Here is a 27909-nt window from a genome sequence, read left to right as displayed (position 1 = left end):
CTACTCGTTGTAGTCACTCATTCTGGGATGAAGCTGATATATCAGCCACCCATCTCTTTGGTGTTGCCGGTCACTATGACAGAGAAAAAGAACCAAGCAGTGGCCCTTAAGGCTACTGAATAGGGACACATGTCAGTTATGCTCATATTTAATTGGCCAAAGCAACTTGCACGGCCACACCTAACTTCAAGGAAAAAAGAAATAGAATTTTATTATGTAGCCAGAAGGAGATTTGGAAATACTTGGTGAACGGTACTAATGATGGTCACATTAGCGACTTCCAGATTTCTGACTTAGATAATGTGGTAGTATCTTTGAGGTATGAAATTAGGACAGAGGGCAGGATTGGTGCAGAAGGAGGGTAATGAATTTAAGAATAAGTTCAGGGGTGGGTCCTGTGACGATCAACGTGCAGTATGCCAGCAGGCACCTGGATCTGGGAATCTAGAGCTCTGGAGAGGCCTAAATTGGTGACTTGGTAATGTATAGGTGAGTTAAGTCTGGATGCAGATGTGTTTACCTCATGGCAAGTACAAGTGCTTGACTTACATGTTGAGTAGGGGGAGGTTGTTGGAGAGGGCTGGCTTGAAGCCTGAATCGGATGGCCTTAGGCAGGAAAGAATTGAGTTGGGTTGGGTGAGAAGGAGGTAGAGTTTTACTTTTATTTTTGCTACTTTAATTAGCCTGACTAGTTATGTTAATAATAATATATATAGTTTCAAGTTCTAAATGCAAATATGTTTTATTATCTTAGTGTCTGGTTAATATCATAAATATATTTAGCCGTTAGCAAGCTGGATTTGTTGCTGTATGTAATTTTTTAATTTAAAAAAATGAATATTTATGGAATTACAAATTAAATAGTACATTAAAGTGGCTTTAAAATTCTTGATTAATTGAATAATTAAGGTTACATGAGATTTGGAATTAGATGATTAGACTTTAAATCTCATCTTTGCCATTTACTAGGTCTAGGATTATGGTGAACTTCCTTGACCTGTTTTGTAAACTAAAGTAAATTATTGTTGCTGCACAATGCATATTTAGTATTTTTCAAATGATCTTTTTTTAGTGTGAAAAATTTAATATTTTAAAGGATTGTACCTTTATGTTAAACATTAGCTGTATATTTACTGTCTTTTTTTACTTGCTAAAGACAATTACAGACTTTAATTGAACATAATTATGGGCAGGTTGACAAAATGATCCTTTATGAGGATAGTGTATTTTGGAATCTAACACGATGGATTCATATGGTGGAAAAATTGCTTTCATTTGTGCTGTGTCTGGCTTCTTTTTCCTATAGTCCTGCCTAGATTAAATCTAGTAGGACTTACAAGAGTCTTTGCTCTTTTGCATATAAAATATGTAAAGTTTTGTTTGTAAAATTTTTTGTCTGGAAAATCACAATGCTGCCTAGCCTGAAGTAGTCCAGTATATGCAAAAGACCTTAATTTTAATTCCAGGTTATCTGATTGTTTCTAAGACTGTTGTGAAGTTTTTAGTGATTTAAATGCCAGGAATCACATTAGGGAGGGTTGGAAGTAGTTAGAAAATTTGAAGTGTTGAGGATTGGGGCTTTTTTATGAAACGGGATTTTGCCTGTTGATGATGATGCACTGATTGAACATCCTTGGGTTAAGTCAACTATTTTCACATTTCACTCAGATTAAGAAGGCATTAATTTAAATTTCAGGTTTTTAACAAATAAGGCTATAGGCCTGCCTAGATTTGCCTTCAGTCGTTGCAGCAAATCACCATTAAAAGACTAAGTTCTGCTATTTCATGTCTTAAGGATCCTTAGCAACAAAAATTCCTGTCTTGATTGTAAGATTATGTAAAGATCTAAGTAAGAAATTTTAAATGAAAACGACAAAACCAACCAAATGTTAATTAGTCCAATTGTTTTTGTTTTTATCTTGCAGCAACGCACCTCTTGCTTTTTCTTCCAAAGTATGTTATGTTAAGTTTCGTGATCCATCAAGTGTTGGCGTGGCCCAGCATCTAACTAACACGGTTTTTATTGACAGAGCTCTGATAGTTGTTCCTTGTGCAGAAGGTTAGTATCTCACATGTTATTTTTCAGTTATTTTAATCTCTGTCCTGTCTGTTACTACCATTGGCTTTCCTAGAAATTGGCAAGTAGATATGGTGTGTATGTGTAAGAATGAAATTTGGAGGTGGAAAGGATTTTACGTAATAATAAAATACATTAAAATGGTTAATTTATTACTTATGTATGTTTGAGATTTTATAGCTAAACATTTAAAAATTTATAAATTACTTGGCTTCTTTGGTTTGCTTTGACTTTCTGTGTTCAGTTTGCAAATTGTAAAGAAAGCTTTTTGAAAGGAAAATATTAAATTGGTAGAGGACATTATTTAAAATGTGTAAATAAGTAAGCATTTGCCCCTGTGTATACCTATTAATGATATTACATAAATAAAAACAGTGTACGCATTTCGCAAAATGGGGGTTAGGTAGTAATTATGTTTTAGAAGAATATTCATAATTTAAGCTTTAAAGCATCTTCTTAAGGTAATTTACCTTAATTGTTACTGAGACCATTATTTTACATTCAGTGTAATTCGCTGTGCAACTAGAATTTACTTTTTAATTTTACTGGGTTTTTTTTGTGGGGGAGGGAGGGGTGGTGGTGGTGGTGATTAATTGAAGAAAAATCATGGAAAGCAATTTTCCAAAGCCTCCATCGAGGAAATAGTTGTTGAAGGTGGAAACAAGGCCAAAGGCCTTATAGTAATGTGTTAAATTTTATGACATAACCTGCTTTAAGAGCTAATTATTATTAATGCTTACTTTTTTAGTAACTTCTATTTGCAGAGCCATTCACATTCATTATACTAGGCTGTGCTGAATTTGACAGTTCTGGTGTGTAATTAACTTTTATTCAGAGCACTGACTATGACATGTGTACATGGATTTTAGAATTGGGTTATTATAATTTAAATGTCTTTAAGATATATTTTCACTGGTGGCTGGTGGTAACTGTTTTACAACATAAAAATTTTACCTGAAACAATTTAAGGAGCTTTCATATGTCATGTTTTAAAACTTTTTTTAGAAACCAGGCTCACATTAAAATACTGTATAATAAACAGTTTGCTACACTTTCAAGATTTTATGCATATTTCAGGATGCCTGTTCTGGGATGTCAAAAGCATTAGTCAGATACAGTGAGTATTACTCTGTTATTTTTGATGTCCCAGAATAGGACATTCTGGATTTTTTCAGATAAATTTGAAAGTATTTTTCCCATGTCTGGGGGTTAGAGTGGGGTAGGGAGAATAAAATAAATAATAATGAATATAGTAGAATAAATAAAAAATGAATTAAAGTTAATTATTTGCTAAATCTATCTTTATCTACTAATCTGTAAGAGGACAGTGACCCCAAAATTGGAGAACAAGGTGAGAAAAGAGCTGGTAATGATTTAGTTCTGTATACCAAGTTCATACCAATTTCATACCAAGTAAACTGCATGGGAAAAAATAAATCAGGTAGAAGGTTTACTAAATGGGAGTGTTAATTGTATCAAAAAATTATGCCACCAGCAGCACAGTATCTTGTGTGATTTTAGCTTATTTTTGAACTGGAAGGAAAAATTTTATTAGTGTGGCTCTGTTGGAACCTTGCTATATTCCCATAAAATTTTTCATATATTGAGAAGTGACCATGTTTGTCATAAATGTTCAAGATTATGGGCATGTAGAGGTTCCTTTTTGTTTGTTTGTTTTACTTGATAGAAATAAATGCACATTTATTATAATGGCTTTTGAATATTTTTAGTATTAATAAACTGAGACAAAATTTCACTATTTTTGAACATGAAAATTCAAGCATATTTTTATTCCAGTTTAGTTGTAAGTATTTTAGAACACTAACCTATAAAATAATTTGTATTGGAAAAACATTCAGATAACACATTTTTCATTACACTAAATACAACAGAAATGAATTTATAGAACCTGAAGAATGTCACAGTGAGCTGTTGAAAGATCTGATTATGCACTGCAAGCAAAGTAATAATATATTATTGTGTTAAAAAAGATAGCAAAGTGAATTTGAAGTAAATCAAAGGAAAGAGTTCCAGTGGAGTAAATTCTCTAAGAGGAGATGTGCTGTGGTGCTGTGCTGTAAGCAGTCTTCTGTTTACTTCACTGATTGTATTCTTTCCTGGATGTTATAGAAACAGCATTATGAAAGAAGTGAGAAAACCATAGAAAAATATTGTAAGAAGTTTTTTTCAGTTTCTTTCAATTTGCTGTTTTTTTTTTAATGCAGACAGTAGTACTGTGAGATCCTAAGCCGTTTAAGTAATGTTTGATGTGTAATAGTTTCTTACATATTAAGCATTAGCTATTGTTAATGAAACATGTCACTTGAAAATAAAATATACTTTCATTATACTCGTCCAAATATGACCTCTTTTTGTTGTTGCGTGCATCTCAGATTTCTTTTTATAAATGTTAACACTTAGAAAAAGATAAGGTCAAACATAATAAGGGTGTCAGCCTAATCATCAGTCATAAGTTTATGTCCACATTTTCTGGTAGATGGATTTTGACTATTAATTTGGTTTTGTATGTTTTCTCTATGTGATATTTGTGCATTATTAGATGACTAGACTGGCCAAGGCAGACCTGTTACACTTGCCTGAGTTAGGCATTGTTTGCCATGCCACTAAACCTGCCGTCAAGTGAAACCTTCATTGGGGAAATGAGATCGGAGTCTGAACCGCAGAAGATGGACGCCCTGTCTCTGTTTTTTATTGTTTTACTTTAATTTCATTTCTTTTTCTTTATTTTGTCCCTTTTTTTGTTTTTGTTTTTGTTTTTGTTTTGTTAAATCTCTTTCACTTTAACTTGTGAGCTGGTTTTCCAGTTCTTTGTAAATGGTATTCCATTAAGGGTTCATAACATTGCATTGCAAATTATATTGGGAGATGATTAGTAGAGCTCATCCTCAACATAAAATAAATTTTCACAATAAATTAGGATATGGTTTTGTGAAGCTCAATGCTAGTCTTAATTGGTGTTTATAAACTGATCAGGTACATTTTGTTCCCAAAACACTAAAACACTGATGAGATTCTTAGGAACACGTTTTGATCTCAGTGTAACATTTTTGCAGTTTTCTCCCAAGTCTGCATCTCTCATGAAGACCAACTGATAGCTTCTAATTTTCGTCCTCCTCCCTTAGAATTTTAGGCATACAAAATCATCAAGGAAAATAAGTAAATTTCTTATAACATTCTGGGGGTAGAGGACAAGAGGAGATTTTTTACTTTTACGATATTTATTATAGAAAATAGCATTTCTTTGATTTGGAAACACTTTTAATTGCCTACGTGGGGAATGGACATTTGAGAAACTGTTGAATACTTAACACTTGTGTGTGTATTTTTTTGCTTAAATTTTTTTGTTGGAAAATGTTCAGAGATTACTAGTTTCTAAATGGATTCTGAGATTAGGATGAGTGAGAGACATTGTTTTTTCTCTCAGTTGTCTTTGATGAGTACAGTTTGGGAAAAATGCTAAATGCTTATTTGTTTTATACTTTTATATACTCTGATAGTATTTGGAGGGTATATTTGGTAGAATTCTATCTTGGAAATTAAGCAATGGAACTTTTTTCTTAAAGTATCTTTAATGGTAATTAGAATAAGTAAAAAATATTGTGCTTTTAGTTAGACTTAATACTTATAATATTTTATTATACTGTGAGAGACAGTGAGAGGCAGACAACCTCCTGATACTATTTTTAAGCCAACATTGAATGACTTTATTATGTTAAGTAATCAACTTTTGGCCTGTATTGAATACCCATTTTGTTTGTGTGGTCTTTCATGTGGATAGTTTTGCTTATTTAATGGACAGGTAATATTAAATTGGGGACATTACTAGATTGGAACTCTTTATTGGTTTTTTAGGTGCATAAATTAGGGTAGTGAAGCATAGGGTTTGTACCTTAGGACCTCAGTTGACTTATCAAGATGTGTACAGGTTTTACAAATATTAAAAAAAAATACTTATTTTTAACAGATAAAGCAGGTCTGATAGTGATGTAAATAGTATATGTGAGTATACAGATAAATGTTTTAATGCTAATAACTAATAAATACAAAATAAATTATTGTTATTTGATGTCTTCAGTAAGGCCTTCCCGCCTTTTAATCTTTATGCATGTTAAAATCTGTGCTTATGCAGAATTTACTGAAATAATAAAATGACTTTGTTTTTGAAATTAGTAAATTAAGGTAGTATAGACTTAGATGTTGCAAGCTTAGAAATAAGTAGGCATTTGCTAAAGCTAATAAAATGTAATTTTTGTATTTCTATAAATAAGGTGTAACCACTACTTAAAGCAAGTTTTAAAATTCGTCTTGAATTCCATCCATGTTTAGAAATATATTCAGATAATTTTTTTAGAGATTTATCCCTACACATGTGGTTGTGTTAAGTAGAATTTTTACCACTGAAACCCCGCATGGTGCTTTTTTGAAAATTTACTCCATATGCTATTTTCAATTTGGTGTGACTTTGTACTTTAAATTACTTTTGAAGAATTCATAATGGAAACGTGTAGCCAAATACCACATAATTATGAGTAGTTCTGAAATTGCTATACATAGTCAACTTTTTAGAAATTTTCTTTTTGGGAAGGTTGAGAGAAAGGACCAGAAAAAATGTGTGAAAGTCACAGTCCTTATCAAACTTAATTGATTAGAACTCAGTAATTAAATGTGGCAAATTGATAGACTTAATTCAGAGTAAATTTTCAGTTTTTTAGTCGTAGGGATTTCTTTTTCTTAGTGTCTAGGATTATTTTAATGTTATTGTTGTTGTTATTATTAGGCACTTAAGACGCTTATAAGCAAGACATTTAGGCATTAACCACCCCACTTCAGATAAGTATACATAAATCGGTTCTAAAAGTCAGTAATTTAAGAAGTTTCCTGAGACTAGGGAACTTTTTTTTGTTAGTCATTTTCAAAAATGTTAGCAGTTTCCCAAGGCATATTCTTTGGAACTGAATTCTTTTAGTCATCTCTGACATTGTTGGTGAGATGCCTTATTAACTGAATGGGTGTAGGCTTCCTTTCCAATTGAAGCTGATTACATGTGGTAGGCTTTTGTTTTTTTCTGTCTGCTTGAAATTAAATGGGATCTTTTGGAAGGTTATCAAAATTGTTTGCATCACAAGTAGGTAGTTTCAATTAACAGGATAGGGACACTCAGGAACAGATTTCAATTCGCACATATTTGTTTTTTTCTTTTTCTTTTTTTTGACTAATTTGGTTATTTGCCATTTCTGGGGATTAAACTTTAAAAAATGTTCTTCTTTTCTGTATCTGATGTTCTGTGTGCTATTAGTGATGCAGCCAACACGAACGGTTGTCATGTGTAACACAACTTTCGATCACCGCGAAAACACCGTCCTGGGAAAGCGTCCATGCTTGATATCGTTTGGTTCATGAACATTAAGTTTCCAGTACAGGTGACCCATAGCTCAAAGTGTTAAATAATTGTCTACATTATTCAATTTTTAAAATAATATTCCATTAATGAGATTGTTAGTCTTTGAAGTTTTGCTCACTTTTATTTTTCCTAGTAGAGCAGGGTAAAAGGAAAGACTTAAGTTCTTATTTATTTCTTTATACGGATCTGATAGATAGATTCATTTATTATTATTATTTTTTAAGTGCAAGGGTAATTGTAAAATCATAGTGTAAAGTTTGTGTGGTGTTTCTGCTTTCTGTAATGTTTGGAACTTGCCTCTGCAGGTAAAATCCCAGAGGAAGCCAAAGCTCTCTCTCTATTGGCTCCTGCTCCAACCATGACAAGTCTGATGCCTGGTGCAGGCTTGCTTCCCATACCGACTCCAAATCCCTTAACTACAGTAAGTATGATACACCCTCTTCTAAAGGGAGTGATCATTTAACTGTGTAATTGGTTGAATAAAGAGCTTAGAAAGTTTTTGGGTTTTTTTTAAGAGCTTAGAAAACTATTTCTATTTTAAGTATTTGTGTTTTTAAATGGAGAGGATTCGAAATGTCTGCTTAATTTTTTCCCCATGTTACTGACTTGAACTGCCTTTTGGAATTGCTTATGAAGTAATTGGGGATTCATTTAAATTTGAGAACTGAAATATACTATTCATTAGAAAATCAGTTATTGAAATTCAGCATTTTAGATAGCATAGGAAATTGGAGAATCTAGGTAACTATATTTCCCAGTTCAGGAGGACTAAATCCAATTGAAAAATATGAAATAATTTACACCGTTGGTAATGGGAAAAATATCTCAGAGAAGCATTTGTCTGATACTGAGAAAATGTAACATGGTAAAAACATGGCAAAAATATTTTTCATTAGCAGAATTAAATAGTAATTTAATGTCTCATTTGTGATTTCCAAGTGGTGTCAAAAAAAGATTTGCTGTTACTGGGTTCTTGGTATATATATAAGATTCTGGTCATTTATTTTAAATAAGAGTCATTTTTCTTCAAAAATAAACCCAGGACAAATACAGAACTCACCTTAATTGAAAGCTGTGTTTTACTTTGTGGTACTGGGTTATTAGGGAGTGAACCAGTAAACTTTATGATTATAGTTTATCCAAGTTATAAAAGTGGTTTTTGAAACTTGGAAGTGCAGAATTTTAGGATTTTCACACGGCACTGTTCTGCTGGAGACCTGTATTGTGATCCATGGGAGGAAAATGCATTTCATTTTTTATTTATTTTTTATTTTATTTTAACATCTTTATTGGAGTATAATTGCTTTACAATGTTGTGTTAGTTTCTGCCGTATAACAAAGTTGTGTTAGTTTCTGCTGAATCAGCTATATGCATACATATATCCCCATATCCCCTCCCTCTTGCGTCTCCCTCCCACGCTCCCTATCCCACCCTTCTAGGTGGTCACAAAGCACCGAGCTGATCTCCCTGTGCTATGCGGCTGCTTCCCACTAGCCATCTGTTTTACATTTGGTAGTGTATATATGTCCATGCCACTCTCTCACTTCGTCCTAGCTTACCCTTCCCCCTCCCTGTGTCCTCAAGTCCATTATCTACGTCTGTGTCTTTATTCCTGTCCTGCCCCTAGGTTCTACAGAACCATTTTTTCTTTTTAGATTCCATATATATGTATTAGTATATGGTATTTGTTTTTAGGTTTCTGATTTACTTCACTCTGTATGACAGACTCTAGGTCCATCCACCTCACTACTAATAACTCAATTTCGTTTCTTTTTATGGCTGAGTAATATTCCATTGTATATACGTGCTGCATGTTCTTTATCCATTCATCTGTCGATGGACACTTAGGTTACTTCCATGTCCTGGCTATTGTAAATAGTGCTGCAGTGAACATTGTGGTGTACATGACTTTTTGAATTATGGTTTTCTCAGGGTATATACCCAGTAGTAGGATTGCTGGGTCGTATGGTAGTTCTGTTTTTAGTTTTTTAAGGAACCTCCATACTGTTCTCCATAGTGGCTGTATCAATTTACATTCCCACCAACAGTGCAAGAGGGTTCCCTTTTCTCCACACCCTCTCCAGCATTTATTGTTTGTAGATTTTTTGACGATGGTCATTCTAACTGCTGTGGGGTGATACCTCATTTTAGTTTTGATTTGCATTTCTCTAATGATTAGTGATGTAGAGCATCCTTTCATGTGTTTGTTGGCAATCTGTATATCTTCTTTGGAGAAATGTCTATTTAGGTCTTCTGCCCATTTTTGGTTTGGGTTGTTTGTTATTTTGATATGGAGCTGCATGAGCTGCTTGTATATTTTGGAGATTAATCCTTTGTCAGTTGCTTCATTTGCAAATATTTTCCCCATTCTGAGGGTTGTCTTGTCGTCTTGTTTATGGTTTCCTTTGCTGTGCCAAAGCTTTTAAGTTTCATTAGGTGCCATTTGTTTATTTTTGTTTTTATTTCCATTTCTCTAGGAGGTGGGTCAAAAAGGATCTTGCTGTGATTTATGTCGTAGTGTTCTGCCTGTGTTTTCCTCTAAGAGTTCTATAGTGACTGGCCTTACATTTAGGTGTTTAATCCATTTTGAGTTAATTTTTGTGTATGGTGTTAGGGAGTGTTCTAATTTCATTCTTTTACATGTAGCTGTCCAGTTTTCCCAGCACCACTTATTGAAGAGCCTGTCTTTTCTCCATTGTATATCCTTGCCTCCTTTATGAAAGATAAGGTGACCATATGTGTGTGGGTTTACCTCTGGGCTTTCTGTCCTGTTCCATTGATCTATATTTCTGTTTTTGTGCCAGTACTATATACTGTCTTGATTACTGTAGCTTTGTAGTGTAGCCTGAAGTCCGGGAGCCTGATTCCTCCAGCTCCGTTTTTCTTTCTCAGGGTTGCTTTGGCTACTCGGGGTCTTTTGTGTTTCCAGACAAATTGTGAAATTTTTTGTTCTAGTTTTGTGAAAAATGCCATGGGTAGTTTGATAGGGATTGCTTTGAATCTGTAGGTTGCTTTGGGTAGTAGAGTCATTTCCACAATGTTGATTCTTCCAATTCAAGAACATGGTATATCTCTCGAACTGTTTGTATCATCTTTAATTTCTTTCATCAGTGTCTTATAGTTTTCTGCATTCAGGTCTTTTGTCTCCTTAGGTAGGTTTATTCCTAGGTATTTTATTCTTTTTGTTGCAGTGGTAAATGGGAGTGTTTCCTTAATTTCTGTTTCAGATTTTTCATCGTTAGTGTATAGGAATGCAAGAGATTTCTGTGCATTAATTTTGTATCCTGCTACTTTACCAAATTCATTGATTAGCTCTAGTAGTTTTCTTGTAGCATCTTTAGGATTCTCTATGTATAGTATCATGCCATCTGCAAACTGTGACAGTTTTACTTCTTCTTTTCCGATTTGGATTCCTTTTGTTTCTTTTTCTTCTCTGATTGCTGTGGCTAAAACTTCCAAAACTATGTTGAATAATAGTGGTGAGAGTGGGCAACCTTGTCTCTTTCCTGATCTTAGTGGAAATGGTTTCAGTTTTTCACCATTGAGAGCGATGTTGGCTGTGGGTTTGTTATATATGGCCTTTATTATATTGAAGTAAGTTCCCTCTATGCCTACTTTCTGGAGGGTTTTTATCATAAATGGGTGTTGAATTATGTTGAAAGCTTTTTCTGCACCTATTGAGATGATCATATAGTTTTTATCCTTCAGTTTGTTAATATGGTGTATCACGTTGATTGATTTGCGTATATTGAAGAATCCTTGCATTCCTGGTATAAACCCCACCTGATTACGGTGTATGGTACTTTTAATGTGCTGTTGGATTCTGTTTGCTAGTATTTTGTTGAGGATTTTTGCATCTATGTTCATCAGTGATGTGGGCCTGTATTTTTCTTTTTTTGTGACATCTTAGTCTGGTTTTGGTATCAGGGTGATGGTGGCCTCGTAGAATGAGTTTGGGAGTGTTCTTCCCTCTGCTATATTTTGGAAGAGTTTGAGAAGGATAGGTGTTGGCGCTTCTCTAAATATTTGATAGAATTCGCCTGTGAAGCCATCTGATCCTGGGCTTTTGTTTGTTGGAAGATTTTTAGTCACAGTCTCAATTTCAGTGCTTGTGATTGGTCTGTTTATATTTTCTATTTCTTCCTGGTTCAGTCTTGGAAGGTTGTGTTTTTCTAAGAATATGTCCATTTCTTCCAGGTTGTCCATTTTATTGGCATATAGCTGCTTGTAGTAATCTCTCATGATCCTTTGTGTTTCTGCAGTGTCAGTTGTTATTTCTCCTTTTTCATTTCTAATTCTGTTGGTTTGAGTCTTCTCCCTTTTTTTCTTGATGAGTCTTGCTAATGGTTTATCAATTTTGTTTATCTTCTCAAAGAACCATCTTTTAGTTTTATTGATATTTGCTATTGTTTCCTTCATTTCTTTTCCATTTATTTCTGATCTGATCTTTATGATTTCTTTCCTTCTGCTAACTTTGGGTTTTTTTTCTGTTCTTCTTTCTCTAGTTGCTTTAGGTGTAAGGTTAAGTTGTTTATTTGAGATTTTTCTTGTTTTTTGAGGTAGGATTGTATTGCTATTAACTTCCCTCTTAGAACTGCTTTTGCTACATCCCATAGGTTTTGGGCTGTCGTGTTTTCATTGTCATTTGTTTCTAGGTTTTTAAAATTTCCTCTTTGATTTCTTCAGTGATCTCTTGGTTATTTAGTAGTGTATTGTTTAAGCTCCATGTGTTTGCAGTTTTTACAGTTTTTTTTCCCTGTAATTGATCTCTAGTCTCATAGCATTGTGGTCGGTAAAGATACTTGATACGATTTCAATTTCCTTAAATTTGCCAAGGCTTGATTTGTGACCCAAGATATGATCTATCCTGGAGAATGTTCCATGAGCACTTGAGAAGAAAGTGTATTCTGTTGTTTTTGGATGGAATGTCCTATAAATATCAATTAAGTCCATCTTGTTTAATGTGTCATTTAAAGCTTGTGTTTCCTTATTTATTTTCATTTTGGATGATCTATCCATTGGTGAAAGTGGGGTGTTGAACTCCCCTACTATGATTGTGTTACTGTCGATTTCCCCTTTTATGGCTGTTAGCATTTTCCTTATGTTTTGAGGTACTCCTATGTTGGGTGCATAAATATTAACAATTGTTATATCTTCTTCTTGGATTGATCCCTTGATCATTATGTAGTGTCTTTCTTTGTCGCTTGTAATAGTCTTTATTTTAAAGTCTCTTTTGTGTGATATGAGAATTGCTACTCCAGCTTTCTTTTGATTTCCATTTGCATGGGATATCTTTTTCCATCCCCTCACTTTCAGTCTGTATGTGTCCCTAGGTCTGAAGTGGGTCTCTTGTAGACAGCATGTATACGGGTCTTGTTTTTGTACCCATTCAGCCAGTCTGTGTCGTTTGGTTGGAGCATTTAATCTGTTTTACATTCAAGGTAATTATCAATATGTATGTTCCTGTTACCATTTTCTTAATTGTTTTGGGTTTTTTATTGTAGGTCTTTTCCTTCTCTTGTGTTTCCTGCCTAGAGAAATTCCTTTAGCATTTGTTGTAAAGCTGGTTTGGTGGTGCTGAATTCTTGTAGCTTTTGCTTGTCTGTAAAGGTTTTAATTTCTCCATCAAATCTGAATGAGATCCTTGCTGGGTAGAGTAATCTTGGTTGTAGGTTTTTCCCTTTCATCACTTTAAATATGTCCTGCTACTCCCTTCTGGTTAGCAGAGTCTCTGCTAAAAGATCAGCTGTTAACCTTATGGGGATTCCTTTGTATGTTAATTGTTGATTTTCCCTTGCTACTTTTAATATTTTTTCTTTGTATTTAATTTTTGATAGTTTGATTAATATGTGTCTTGACCTGTTTCTCCTTGGATTTTCCTGTATGGGACTCTCTGCGCTTCCTGGACTTGGTTGACTCTTTCCTTTCCCATATTACGGAAGTTTTTGACTATAATCCCTTCAGATATTTTCTCAGTCCCTTTCTTTTTCTCTTCTTCTTCTGGGACCCCTATAATTCGAACGTTGGTGTGTTTAATGTTGTCCCAGAGGTCTCTGAGACTGTCCTCAATTCTTTTCATTCTTTTTTCTTTATTCTGCTGTGCGGTAGTTATTTCCACTATTTTATCCTCCAGGTCACTTACCTGTTCTTCTGCCTCAGTTATTCTTCTGTTGATTCCTTCTAGAGAATTTTTAATTTCATGTATTGTTTTGTTCATCATTGTTTGTTTGTTTTAGGTTCTTTTTAAACGTTTCTTGTATTTTCTCCATTCTATTTCCAAGATTTTGGATCATCTTTACTATCATTACTCTGAATTCTTTTTCAGGTAGACTGCCTATTTTTTCTTCATTTTTGGTCTGGTGGGTTTTTATCTTGCTCCTTCATCTGCTGTGTATTTCTCTGTCTTCTCATTTTGCTTAACTTACTGTGTTTGGGGGTCTCCTTTTTGCAGGCTGCAGGTTTGTAGTTCCCATTGTTTTTGGTGTCTGCCCCCAGTGGGTAAGGTTGGTTCAGTGGGTTGTGTAGGCTTCCTGGTGGAGGGGAGTGGTGTCTGTGTTCTGGTGGATGAGGCTGGATCTTGTCTTTCTGGTGGGCAGGACTGTGTCTGGTGGTGTGTTTTGGGGTGTCTGTGAACTTTTGATTTTAGGCAGCCTCTCTGCTAATGGGTGGGGTTGTGTTCCTGTCTTGCTAGTTGTTTTGCATAGGATGTCCAGAACTGGAGTTTGCTGGTAGTTGAGTGGAACTGAGTCTTAGCGTTGAGACAGAGATCTCTGGGAGAGCTCTCGCCGATTGATGTTAAATGGGGCCGGGAGGTGTCTGGTGATCCAGTGTCCTGAGTTTGGCTCTCCCATCTCAGAGGCTAAGGCCTGATACCTGGCCAGAGCACCAAGACCCTGTCAGACACACGGCCTGGTATGTGCGGAGTCTCTTGTCTTTTGGGAAGTGTGAGGTCTTCTGCCAGCGTTCAGTAGGTGTTCTGTAGGAGTTGTTTTTTTGATGTATTTGTGGGTAGGAAGGTGATCTCCAGGGCTTACTCCTCCGCCATCTGGAAGGTCCTGATCCGTAAATGCTTTTTAATGTAACATCTGATCATTTGAATTGGGCTTTCTAAACATTTTATTTTGGGTATGTTTTGGTATATTTTAAGATTCCTGGATCATCATCTTTTTTTCCCCCTCCTCAGAAAATATTGTCTTGCTATCTTGAAAATTTTTAGGTTTAATTTATCAAGAATATAAAGTTTTTATTATTTAATTTGTTGCTTTGAAGGGAAATGATTCCTTTTAATTCAGCTGTGGATATGTATTTTTATAAAACTTAATTCATGAAGAATAATTTTAGGTAGAAAACAGGGGAAAGGTGGCCCGTGATTTGGCTCCTAGCTACCTCTTTAACCTTTTTTTCCCTACTTGTTTTCCTGGCTCCCCTCTATTTCAGTCTTATTGGCTTTGTTGATTTTTGGATATGCCAAGCATATTTCTGTCTTAGGGCTGTTGTACTTATTTATCTTCTGCCTAGAACATTTCTTTTCCAGACATTAAAGGGGTTTACAGTTTCATAAGAGTGAAACCTTTCATAAGGTTTCTTTCTTTTTAAAAATCACATCTCCAGGGAGGCCAAGGTTTCTATGTCAGAAGGCACAAGTTTTATATCGGGAGTCAGGTCATCTTTATCTCCTCAAAGACTGAAAGGGCAACTTAAGTATTTAGGTCCTTTAGACCAGGGCTAGAAAATAGGCTAATCTAAAGAAGGGTAGTTGTATTGTTGCAGTGCAGCCACATCCAGTAGAACTTTGTGCTATGATGGAGATGTCTGTATCTCTACTATCTAGTATAGAAGCCACTAGCAACATGTGGCTCTTGAGCACTTGGAATGTGACTAGTGTGACTGAGGCACTGAATTTTAATTAAAATTCAAATAGCCATATGTGATTGGTGATTACCATGTTAAATGACACAAGTGTCGAAGAATGGTATAGTGCAAAGAAGAGAGAGAGAGAGAGAGACAGGAAAAGTTTCTAAAAACAGGACTGAATGATCTTTAAATTTGAGAATCAAAGGAGTTGGATTAGATGATTTGGAAAGGCCCATTAGAGATCTATAATTGTATGTCCCAGTGGAGAAATTTGTAGGTCAAAGGGATTGACAGCTGGGAATACCTGGAAAGGCCTGTTTTAAATCCATGCAAAACTGACAAATAATAAGACTCATATTTGTGATTTAGCTTAATTGTATATAGTAATTCTCTTGCACAGTAGAAAAAAAATTTAAGGTATGACCCTCAATCATCTGTGAATGTTAGACTGTCAAAGACATGGTAGGGGAAAAAGGAGTGTGATTATAGACGCAACACATGGAGAGAGGCTAGATCATTCACCTGTTTTGAACTAAGGTATTTTCTACAACATTATGATAACTTGAAATGGTGACAGCAAAAAATGTAAGATCTGTTAGTAGCAAGATACCACAGATTGTAATAAATACTATGAAGGAAAAAAAGAGTGGTGTAGTAGAGAGTAAATGAGGCTCTACATAAGGTGAGGGGAAGCCTCCTGGAGAGGGTGATTGACCTGGCGGTTGAAGGATCCAGCCAGCAGAAGCTAGGGGAAGAGCTTTCTAGGGCAGAAGGAATGCCAAGTGAGAAACCCTAAAGTGAGAAAAACTTGTGTGTTCCAGGTGCAGAATGGTTGTGAAGGCAGGGTGGCGGGGTGGGGGGGCGGCAGGGTAGTAGGTGTTTTGAGATTGGAGGGATAGATAGGGCACTGATGATGTAGGGCTATTTAGGCCACAGAAGGAAGTTTGAATTTTATTCTAAAGGGTTTTAAGTGGGGGTAAAACTTGATTTGACATGTTTTGAAAAGATCACACGTGGGTTGCTCTGATAAGCATAAGTGATACTCATTTCATAAACTAGTATTTTCACCTTTAGGAAGTGTTATTACTTAACATTTGTTAAATTTTAGTAGTTTTGCAACAGTATAAGAGTATATAGTCAGTTAACTTATTTGACTTAAATTGCAAAAGTGGAAATGAAAGTTGTAGTTTTTTTTTTTTTTCCTTGAAAAGTCTTGTGAATTCTGCAAAATTTTTCATTTCAAATTCTGAGATCTATCTTTTCAAGTTTAAATTCACATTAAAAATGTGTTTCTTAATGCTTGAACTAAAAACTGATTTTAGTAATGTTATGAAAGATCAAAGGTTTTTATCTTTTTCTTACCATAGTATAAGTAAGGGTTTAATATTTTAGGTTTCTTTTCTTAGGTAAACTTTGTCCCTGTTTTAATTTTAGTCTGTGCATGGTGGTACCCTGGTTTTACCACTTGTTAGCTGAGTATCTTTGGGAAAATTATTTTCTGTAAGACTTTGTCTTGATCTGTGAAATTGGTGTAATAGTAATATCTATCTCTTAGAGCTGCTCTGAGAATTGAGTTAATAACCTAGCAAAAATTAGGTGCTTTTGATTATTGTTATGTATTAGGAATTCACAGTGTTGTTGAATGCCCGAGGTACAGTTGATTCTCATTATTTGTGAATTCTGTATTTGTGAATTCACATACTAGCTAAAATTTATTTGAAACCTCAAAATCAGTACTTGCGGTGCTTTTGTGGTTATTCATCAACACAAATAGAATGATGAAAAAATTGAGTTGCTTGATATGTTCATTCCCAGATGAGTTCAAACAGAGCAACACTCTGCCTTATTTCAGCTCTCATGGTGTAAATAACTTCTTTGTGTGGGGCATGTCGAGTGTCATGTTTTTTGCATTTTTGTGCTTTATGTTGGTGGTTTTGCTCTTTAAATTGGCCCCCAGCATAGTGCTAAAGTACTGTCTAGTGTTCCTAAGTGTTGGAAGCCTGTGATGTACCTTACAGAGAAAATTCTTATGTAAGATAAGGTTCATTCAGACATGAGTTGATCATGCTGCTGGTCATGAGTTTAATGTTAATGAATCAATAATATATACTAAGGTATTTTTAAACAGAAACACACATAAAACAAGGTCATATATTTATCACTTGATGAAAGTGTTATGACCAGAGGCTCATAGGAACCTAGCCCTGTGTTTTTTCCCTAGGAGCAGCGATTTCAGTATTTAATAATTCAGTCTTCATGGCAAATTTTATTGGGCATAAGTACTACAAATAATGAGAATGGACTGTTTGTTTTTTTGTGTCAAGTTTAGAAATAATTAAAATACCCAGATAGTTAAGAAATATGTTGTATTTCTAATTACATTGAAAACTACTGTGACCTTACTCTGAATAATTCAGATATATACCTGGCTTAAATTAGGAGTCCCTAGTCTCTTCCCATTCTTACTGAGTTGATCAATATTCTTCAAGATTAGAGAATGGTAATTTTTGACACTAATAGAAAATATCTGCTCTGTTTTTTTTTTAATTTTTTTATAGCTGGGTGTTTCCCTTAGCAGTTTGGGAGCTATACCAGCAGCAGCACTAGACCCCAATATTGCAGCACTTGGAGAGATACCACAGCCACCACTTATGGGAAATGTGGATCCTTCCAAAATTGATGAAATTAGGAGAACAGTCTATGTTGGCAATTTGAATTCCCAGGTAACTAATATAAGAAGAAATTGAGTGGTGGGACCTCTTGTTCCTTTCCCTTTCTTAAAAATCGTATCAACTGATAAAGTAGTATTTACCTGATTTTTTTTAAAGAAGAATATACTTTATTAAAGTGTTACTTTGTTTCTTCAGACAACAACAGCTGATCAGCTACTTGAATTTTTTAAACAAGTTGGAGAAGTGAAGTTTGTGCGGATGGCAGGTGATGAGACTCAGCCAACTCGGTTTGCTTTTGTGGAATTTGCAGACCAAAATTCTGTACCAAGGGCCCTTGCTTTTAATGGAGTTATGTTTGGAGACAGGCCACTGAAGTAAGAAACACTAAACAAAGAAATTTTAATGATTTTGAAAAAATTTTGTGGTTTTGATGTAATGAAGGTTTTTTTTTTTTCTTTTTAATAGTAATTGGCAATTTGTGGAAAGGAAGACTTTGTGTTAAGTATAAATGAAACACATGAGATATTTACCATTTTAGCCTTTAAATTAAAGTTGCATTTGAAGACATCTTATTTTCTATTTCATAAGGTCTAATTTAAAGTTAACATTATTTTTATACCATACATATTGATTGTAGGTCTTTTTCCATAAGCTTTAACAAGTTAGGTTGGTTTTGCATTATTACACTAGACTAATGGGCAGTTTAACATATGGGTAGAACTTACAGTAATATAGTAATAAGAATTTTGGTAAATCCAAAATTTCAGGAAGAAGGTACCCAGAAATGTTTTAAATTATACATTTTAAGGTTTGCTCACATCCTTGTTTGCAAAATGAAAAATTGATGTAGCCTTTCAGGTACTCAAGACCAGAAGTTCTATTTCATGCACATTATTGAGGCACCAATTTTATCTGAATTCTGTAGATAATTGCCTTAATTATACAGTTTGATCAGGAGTCTGCTATTAAGGGATAAGAAACTGTTCTTAGTGAATGCTATCTTTTCACCATGGTAAAGTGAGACACACCAAATTCATTTATGTACATTAGAGAAACCACTGTTACCCATAAAGGAAGAGTTTTATCAGATTCCTCCCATATTTGAAGCTGTATGACTAGGCCATGGTCCAGGGTCGATTAAAATAGTGCACATGATATATAGGTTCCCTTTCATCCTCCCAGGGTGCAGAGGTGATCAACAAAATTTTATAATCTAAGAATAGAAGTGATTCATTTTAATATTGGTGTTACCATTGTAATTTATTATAACTCTAAGCTGTGAGGAAAAGCTGTTGTCCTAGTCTATTTAGGTTGTTAAAGAAGTTAGCTAGGGTTCAGTTTTTCTTTTTTTTCCCTTGCTTTTTGCCTTTGTTAGCAAGAGATGTGGCAGATGGGAATGAGATAAATCATGGTTTTGAGGTTGGTTTTGGTTATTCTGTATTTAGCTATATTATTCTAAATGTGCTTTTGAGATGTCCTCAGATTTGTGAATATGTGTATCATATGAACAATTAGTTGTTTCATGTTTTGTAAAATATGGTGTGTATTTGTGATATGCTAATATTTTTAATTTAGAATAAATCACTCCAACAATGCAATAGTAAAACCCCCTGAGATGACACCTCAGGCTGCAGCTAAGGAGTTAGAAGAAGTAATGAAGCGAGTGCGAGAGGCTCAGTCCTTTATCTCAGCAGCTATCGAACCAGGTAAGGCCATAGCGTTGTTACACAGGTCATAGTTGAAGATCATAGAATCTTAGAACTGGAAGGAATTTTAGAAATTATCTGTTCAGTCCCTTCATTTTACAAACAAGAAGACTGAAACTCAAGAAAGAGTAAGTGACTTAACTAGTGTTAAAGGTTGAAGAACTATTTAGCACAAATATCTTTTTCCGTGATACTGAATTGAGGTACATTAGCTTGAGTTAATCAGTTTTTTATATTTTAATAGCAAAATCAGTACGCAGAACTGATTCGCTTAAAGCAAAGTGTAAATATTATTGTGAGGCTAAAGACAAGAATAAATGTATTTTAAATGTTATGATTAAGCAGATTCACTTTTCCTTCAAAGTTTTAATTTTAAAAATAGAAAAGAGAGCCCATGAGTTAGGAAAAATACAGAGTCTGTTTTAGCATGGTAAAGGAACACCCTTTCAAACTTTTGTGTTGCTAACTAAAATTAGAAATCCAACCTAAAAATGTCTAGATGGTTTTTTACATTTGAGCAAATTTTCTAAATTAGCACTCAGAATTTAAGCTTCAATTCTAGGAAAATAAATGGAAAAAGGATTTAAAATCACTGTCATAGGAATTACAGACATGTTATAATCGTACATTATGGCAGCAACAAAATACTACGAACAGCTGTTTATAATCATCTGGTTTATATGTACTGCTGCAGGGTGGCTGCACTCAACGAGTTTATGCAATGACTTTCTTGGATGTTTCTGAAGGATAATTGCACAGGAGGAGGATGTACAGAGAGTAGGCCCCTTGCACTATATGTGGTACATTCCACTTGTGCCTGATTATTAACTGGGATCTTTAATTGTTCTGAGCTTACACTGCAAAGTGGTTTTTTCCTCCCAGAGTCTGGAAAGAACAATGAAAGAAAAGGCGGTCGATCTCGTTCCCACACTCGTTCAAAATCCAGGTCTAGCTCAAAATCCCGTTCTAGAAGGAAAAGATCACAGTCAAAACACAGGTGAGAATTTCTACTGTCATATTTAAATTTTTTCGGTTTTGTATTTACAGTGGTGAAGATTTTCTGAGTTTTTGTCCAAGTATCAGAGTGTAGAAATTTCACTGGTGTTCACCAAGGAGTATGGTTACCATTAGATATTGCTTTAATTGTAATGCTAAAGAAAGAAGTTTTATCTAATTAATATATAATTTCAACTAATTTTTAGTTTTAGAAGTTGGTTTTCTATCTTAAGATGTTCTATTCCTGATTTTTCTAAGAGTAAACTAGTCTTTATACAGAACTGGCAGAAATTTTTCATTCTTCATATTGGGAAAAGGGAACATCTGATGCTGAAAATATTGCTGAAGTTGTTGCAGCTTTTTTGTTTTTTTCTTCCCCCACTTCCCTCAAGGTCTGGGGAGCACCACCCGAGATCTTGATTTCAAGTAGTTACCTTTCTCCAATACTGTGCGTCAAATGGGGTACTTTAAGTCGTTGTACTCTTGGTGATAAGAGCCTCTTCCACCCACTTTGGGACCTGAAACATAGGAGCAACTTGCAGCTTTAATTGCAGCTGTTGTATTGTGCTTAAGCTCTACTTCTGTTCTGTTTATCTTATTTTCGAGCATGGCTTTGTCATTTTGAAGTTCTTTTAAAATCTTTTGTGTTTGGTGCAAAGGGGATCTCAAGATATAAACTTGCAACACCATCTTGATTGGAAGTAACCTAAGAGTCATGTTTAAAATAAGTTTTATTGTCTTCTTTAAGATGTGGAGGGGGCTGTTACTGAAATGTGAACACGTATGCAGTGGATCCTAATTGCATGTTACATGTGCATACATACGCATACTCTCTAAAGAGAAGAGGCAGAGAAAAGTGTGTGTGTGTGCGAGTGTGCGTGTTTGTTGGGAGTATGAGAGAAGGAGGAGGATTTGAGGGGAGGGAAAAAAGGAACCAGTATGCTCTATGTTGAACCTCACCAGCAAGCTCAGTTTAGTGTTGCTTTTCTGTGCTAATCAAGGAGATTGAGGCAATGAGATAGGAAAATATGATATTCTTTTTTTAAATTTATTTTTTATTGAAGTATACTTGAATTACAACGTTGTAAAGCAGAGTGACTCAGTTATACATACATATATGTTCTTTTTCATATTCTTTTCCATTATGGTTTATCACAGGATACTGAATGTAGTTCCCTGTGCTATACAGTAGGACCTTGTTGTTTATCCATTCTATGTATACCAGTTTGCATCTGCTAATCCCAAACTCTCACGTCTCCCCTCTCCCATCCCCCTCCCCCTTGGCAACCAACAGTCTATTCTCTATGTCCCTGATATTATTTTTGTTTCGTAGATAGGTTCATTTGTATCATATTTTAGATTCCACATGTGATATCATATGGTATTTGTCTTCTCTTTCTGACTGACTTCACTTAGTATGATAATCCCTAGTTGCAGATATTCTTAATTAGACTCTAGCAAACTATACTTTCAGCTCTCTACTGGTGTATACTTCTCTACTATTAGCTTGCAGAATTCCTTTTGGAATATGGTTTTAATCTCTGTCTCTATCCAAGGCCTTACAGTAAGGCAAATTCATGTCCAAGAGAAGGAAGTTGTTTTCATGTACAAGGAATAAGACAGTGTAGCAAAGCCAGAATTGGAGAAGGAAAGTGGTATAGAATCAGTGGTACTAGATTATGGATATTTCTATAGGTCAGCAGGGTGGTGAAGGTAAAGGAGATCAAGAAAATACAGAATTGAGCTGAAGAGTAATAACTTTTCTGAGGAAGAAAAAGAGCAATGACTTAAATCTTACTTTGTGTTATAAGAGCCATGCTCCAAATCTAATACCTTAGTGGTTTTCTAAGGCTGGAAAAAAAGCAAAATTTGATTATTAATATCATTTTTTCCTTGATAATTTCTGTGAAGCTTTCTCTGTTGGGACAAATAATTTAACTAAGGTTTTTACTCTTATTGTTTTCAGTATATTGGGATATTTTCCCTTTCCAAGGGTTAGTGGAGGATGGGTTATTCTGTCTAAAATGAAATTTGTTACTTATTCTTATTCATGGGAGTGATTTCATGGAGGTCTGTCTAATTACGTAGCATTAGAAGTTAATTGTTCTTGGCTGGTGCACACACCCAAACACGCACATACACACAGGCACACCTTGTTTTATTTTACTCTGCTTTATTGTGCTTCACAGATATTGTGATTTTTTTTTTTTTTTTTTTTGATATTGTGGTTTTTTAACAAATTGAAAGTTTGTGGCAGCACTGCATTGTCAGATGATGATTAGCATTTTTTAGCAATAAAGTATTTTTAATTAAGGTATATACATTGTTTTTTTTAAGACATAATGCTGTTGCACACTTAATACACTACAGTATAGAGTAAATATAAATTGTATATGCACTGGGAAGCCAAAAAATTCCTGACTCGCTTTATTGTGATAGTCCCTTTGTTGTGGTGGTCTGGAACCAAACCCACAATAACTCTGAGGTGTGCCTGTATATCTTTTTTGTCCGCATAAACCGTTTTTATACATGGTGTGTATAAACACAAGAAGCCTTTACTAAGGTCATAAAGAAATAAAAAAGAGGATGAGTTTTGTTGAAAAGAAATTCCTCGCCCCAAAACATTTGACTTGTGGAACTCCCTCCCCCTCTCCACCCTACGTAGGGGATGGCAAGCATTTCTCGGTTTCCCCTCCCCTTCTAGTGGGATTGGATACCCTCAGCTCTGGCTCTGACCCGCTAGACCTAGCAGGAGTATGGGTTGCAGGAGCCCTTGTTCTTGAAGCCCCACCTTCTTCTACCTTCTTAGTGTTCTGATACTTCTAGAACTTTCCCCTGACTCTTTCCCTGTTCCTTCTTCTTTCTGTAGGAGGGAGGAAATAGTTATTTGTTACTATGACCTTGGTTAGAACTGGGAAGATGTGTTTCCACTCTGTCCAAATTTTTATGTGTTTTTTTCATAGGGACAGTGTTAGAAAAGGTGGGTAGTACTCTATTATATTTTTTTTTTTTTTCTATTATATTTTAAAGTTAAGTAACCTTTACAGACCAGCATAGGAACTATAAGACATTTTATAATATTTTAATGGGAAACAACTGATTTACAAAGGAACTTTGATGCAACATAATGGTAAGTTGCCCTTTATTTACAATTTAACTTATAAATGCAGTTTTGTACATCATGTTAAAATGACAGCTGCTAATGATAGCTCAAATCTTTATCTTTGGTTGGATTAGATTTGCTCTTGACTTGAAGCTTTTAGCTTTCCTAATAGAAAACTTGTAGGCAGCTAGTGGGTGAGACAGACATGAAATATTTAATGTCAAAATTGAAATATAATAATTACTCTTGAGCAGTGACTTTCAAACTCTGAGGACCCACAGGATAAGGTGGGAAGTCAAGTGGTCAGTGCTTTTTTATTATTAACTTTTATTTGTTATGGCTATGGTTAATTTTCTTAAAGGAGTTTATTTAATTAAGATTGGAAAGTGCTATTTGAAGAAAACAGAATTACTATTTATTTTTTTTAGCAAGGTTAACTAGAATAGAAATCTTAAGACTTATTAAGTACATAGAAGCAAAGGCCCTTTAAAACATTATGACCCTCATGTGGATGTCTGTAAATGGACTAAAAATGTTATAAGTCTTTAAGTTTTCCCCTAATAGCTACTACTTGACCCTTGTGTCTCTTAGGTTATTAGTGATAAAGGTTTCAACAAACTACGAATTATCTTCGTATATTAAAAATGAGGTATGAAGATAAGTGTATAATAGATGAGTGCTTCAGTTGAAAATTAGCTGTTGGAAAACAAATTTTAACTAACTGAAAAATGTGTTTTAAGAACAAGATCATTACTTAATTGAGGATTGTCTGGAGACTTTTCTGGTTTCATGGCATAGCACAAGCATTTAACTATATGTATGATATTTGTTTTAACTTAATTCATGAAGATGTTACTATCAAGATGAGCTTTAATTATATAAGGCATACTTGTAGACGTTCATTTGACCCCTTGGAATAAATAGAGATATAATTTAAAGTTTTCATTTATGTTAATTGTTAATGATGATGATGCAGATATTGAGATAGGATTTTTAATCATTTACTCTGCACTCGAAACTGTTAGGCAGTTTTCCATATATCATCTGTTTTAATTCTCATGACAGTTCTAGGAGGTATAGGTATGATTCTTACTCCAGTTTTTAGATGAAGAAACTCAGGCTTAGAGAGGTTAAGTGATTAGCCAGAGTTCTCACAGCTATTATGTGGCAGAACTGAGTGTCAGAGCCAGAGTGTTTAACTCCGAAGCCGGTGAGTCTCATCACTTTGTTGTTTAAGTTGTATGCCTTCAATTTGGTTACATTTAAATAAATAGTTCCTAGGATACCTCATTATGAAAAATGTCACATTATGTAAGCTATTATTTCAGTTGGGAAAGGAGCCTAGAGAATTTCAGAATTGGAATAACAGTTATTTTTCCTCCAACAATTCCAGTAATAAAGGTTTCTTTTAATAGCTTTGTTTATGTAATAAAATCAAGGCTTTGCAAATTCAACATTTGATTATATTTAGCTTTAACTCATGAGTAAGATGTTTGGTTTCCTGTCACTAGCACCATCATTAGTACTGTGCTTCCCTATGCGTTCTTCTTAATATGTGTTATGACAAATAGCACACAGTCACTTATAGAAACCATTGAACCATATAACCACTACTCCCTGTCAAAGATAAGTTATAGCCACAAGCAGTAATATTACATGCAAGTCAAGAGTTAAAGACAATTTTTGGTATGAAAACTTGGACCATGGGAGAAGTTGTCTGTTCTAATTGAGGCATGTAATATTTAGCAAAAGAAAGCCACGCCTGAAACTGTCACCTTAAGTCTGACATAGGAAATACCTTAAATTCTTTTTCTGTTTTTCTGTCTTTGTGTTCTGGACAGTGAACTGTCTGGTGAAGTTTCCAATAAATAAATTTATGTCAGATAATCAAATTTTGAAGCATTATGTAATAGAGAATTTAAAAATATTGATAAATACTGTCAGGATTGGTTTTAAAACTCTCTTATTTGAAAGATCTTAAATATTTATAAATTGAAATTCTGAGAATAAGTTTTGATATTCTAACAATTTGTTTTTCTTTAGGAGTAGATCCCATAATAGATCACGTTCAAGACAAAAAGATAGACGTAGATCTAAGAGCCCTCATAAAAAACGCTCTAAATCAAGGGAGAGGCGGAAGTCAAGGAGTCGTTCACGTTCACGGTGAGTTTTTTGGAAATTAAGGGTAGTTTTCTCATGACCTCATTTGTTAAAAATCTGTTGTGGTTTAAAGTTTTAATGAAAGAAATTAAACTTTTTTCTGATTGTTTCAGTAATGATTTAATATTGATTGTCATTGATTTGAATCTGATGGTTAGTATGACTCATGAGATTTCCAGACTAAATTCAGCCTGATAATTGTTTCATTTAGCAGCTTCATGTATACATAAATTATTTAGAAATTTATATGTAATGTCTTACAGCTATTATACATTATTTTGTGTTGATAATTGTTGAGGAAAGAGAATGAAGTCCTTGTTGGGGAGTAGAATTATTTTAGTTGTGAATTTATTTATTTACTTTTGTTTTTAAAGGGACAAAAGAAAAGACAACCGAGAAAAAATCAAGGAAAAGGAAAGAGTGAAAGAAAAAGATAGAGAAAAGGAAAGGGAAAAAGAGAGAGACAGGGAAAAGGAACGTGAAAAAGAAAAGGAACGGGGTAAAAACAAAGATAAAGACCGGGATAAAGAACGGGAAAAGGACCGAGATAAAGACAAGGAGAAGGACAGAGAGAGAGAGCGGGAAAAAGAGCATGAAAAGGAGCGAGACAAAGAGAAGGAGAAGGAACAGGACAAAGAAAAGGAACGAGAAAAGGACAGATCCAAAGAGATAGATGAGAAAAGGAAGAAGGATAAAAAGTCCAGAACACCACCCAGAAGTTACAATGCATCAAGAAGATCTCGTAGTTCCAGCAGGTTTGATAATGCTTAAAGTTTTTACCAAAGGGCTTACTGATGACAAATGAAAACATAAATTTTGACTGGGGGAAAAGATAATTGTGCACAAGTGGAATCAGTACAATAATATCAGAACATTTCTCTCTGATAGCAGAGTAAACGTTTCTCTAGCAGAGGGATTGCTACAGTATTGAATCTATGAGGAGGAAGAGAGAATATTGGCCAGAATTACTTGAAAAGTTAACTGTCCTTTGTAATCCACTATTTTAACCTGGCAGTGGTGTCAGTGGCTGCTGTTGCTGCTGCTTATTATTCTCTTGGAGGGTGGGATGGCAGGGGCAAGTTTTTTGTTTTTGTTTTTTTTATGTAGAGAAATTGACTTCTTAGGCGTCTATATTTCTTTGGAATGATGTGGTAAATTTTAATATATAAAATTATTTCTAAAGTTACAGTATTAGTCCTTTTCGTCATCTAAGTTCATTTTTACTGCTCTACTTTGTTGAATATATGATGTTTAAATTTTGGTTTTCATTTATTAATTTGTTGTTAAGGATTTGCTTTTTTCTTAGGACTGTTTATTAATAGGTACACTGCCACCAGGTGGCAGGAGGTTGCCATAGTAACATCAGCAAAATGAGGACCTTCCTTAATTCAAGATTATCTCAACCTACATCCATTGCTCCAGATGATATTGTGACTATAAATAAATGGAAGTTCCCAAGTTGTGTTAAACTATATCTTAAAAATACTTTAAAAACACATTTTTCAAGTTTTAAAGATATTTTAAAATGGTTTTTCATAGAACATAATTTCTGAGACAATGGACTATATATTTTGTAATTTTTTAACTTGTGTTTTAACAGCTTATTCTTAATACTAGTCTTTGGCTAGTTAATGGAAGATAATTGCAAGCATTTATTGAGTGCTTTACCATATGCCAGATTTTATGTCTCAGCAGAGTTTTTCATGACTGATCTTATTTAATCCTCACGGTAAGCCTGTGAGAAGACTGTTATCATGGTTTTAAAACATGAGGAAACCAAAGCTCAGAGGAAATTTTCCATCTGCTCTGCACTTTAGTTAGAAGTATAGTAGTATAGTAGCTCTTTCTCCTCTTTTTAGAGATTGTTTAACTGAGGACTCTAGCCAGTACTTGGTACTGGCTTTTTAAAAATGCCTCA

The 27909-nt window shown here is 34.5% G+C and overlaps 1 protein-coding gene across 4 annotated transcripts in view; it reads left to right on the top strand.

Annotated features, from left to right (window-relative positions):
• Positions 1 to 27909, top strand: part of SREK1 (splicing regulatory glutamic acid and lysine rich protein 1) — a 55372-nt gene that overhangs the window by 5996 nt on the left and 21467 nt on the right. For 2 of the 4 annotated variants that reach the window (XM_082457246.1, XM_082457245.1), the window contains exons 2-9: positions 1926 to 2059; positions 7805 to 7920; positions 17913 to 18077; positions 18222 to 18400; positions 19602 to 19732; positions 20615 to 20729; positions 25875 to 25994; positions 26366 to 26746. In XM_082457246.1, the coding sequence (XP_082313372.1) occupies positions 1926 to 2059; positions 7805 to 7920; positions 17913 to 18077; positions 18222 to 18400; positions 19602 to 19732; positions 20615 to 20729; positions 25875 to 25994; positions 26366 to 26746 (1341 nt within the window). Of the gene's footprint in view, positions 1 to 1925; positions 2060 to 4637; positions 7519 to 7804; positions 7921 to 17912; positions 18078 to 18221; positions 18401 to 19601; positions 19733 to 20614; positions 20730 to 25874; positions 25995 to 26365; positions 26747 to 27909 lie in introns of those variants that run through there. The other 2 variants (XM_082457248.1, XM_082457247.1) reach the window with 2 other exon arrangements.

This window comes from Balaenoptera physalus (genome assembly GCF_965194825.1).
Source record: "Balaenoptera physalus genome assembly, chromosome: 3".
In the NCBI taxonomy this organism is placed as follows: domain Eukaryota; kingdom Metazoa; phylum Chordata; class Mammalia; order Artiodactyla; family Balaenopteridae; genus Balaenoptera; species Balaenoptera physalus.
This window is presented reverse-complemented; position numbering and strand designations above follow the sequence as displayed.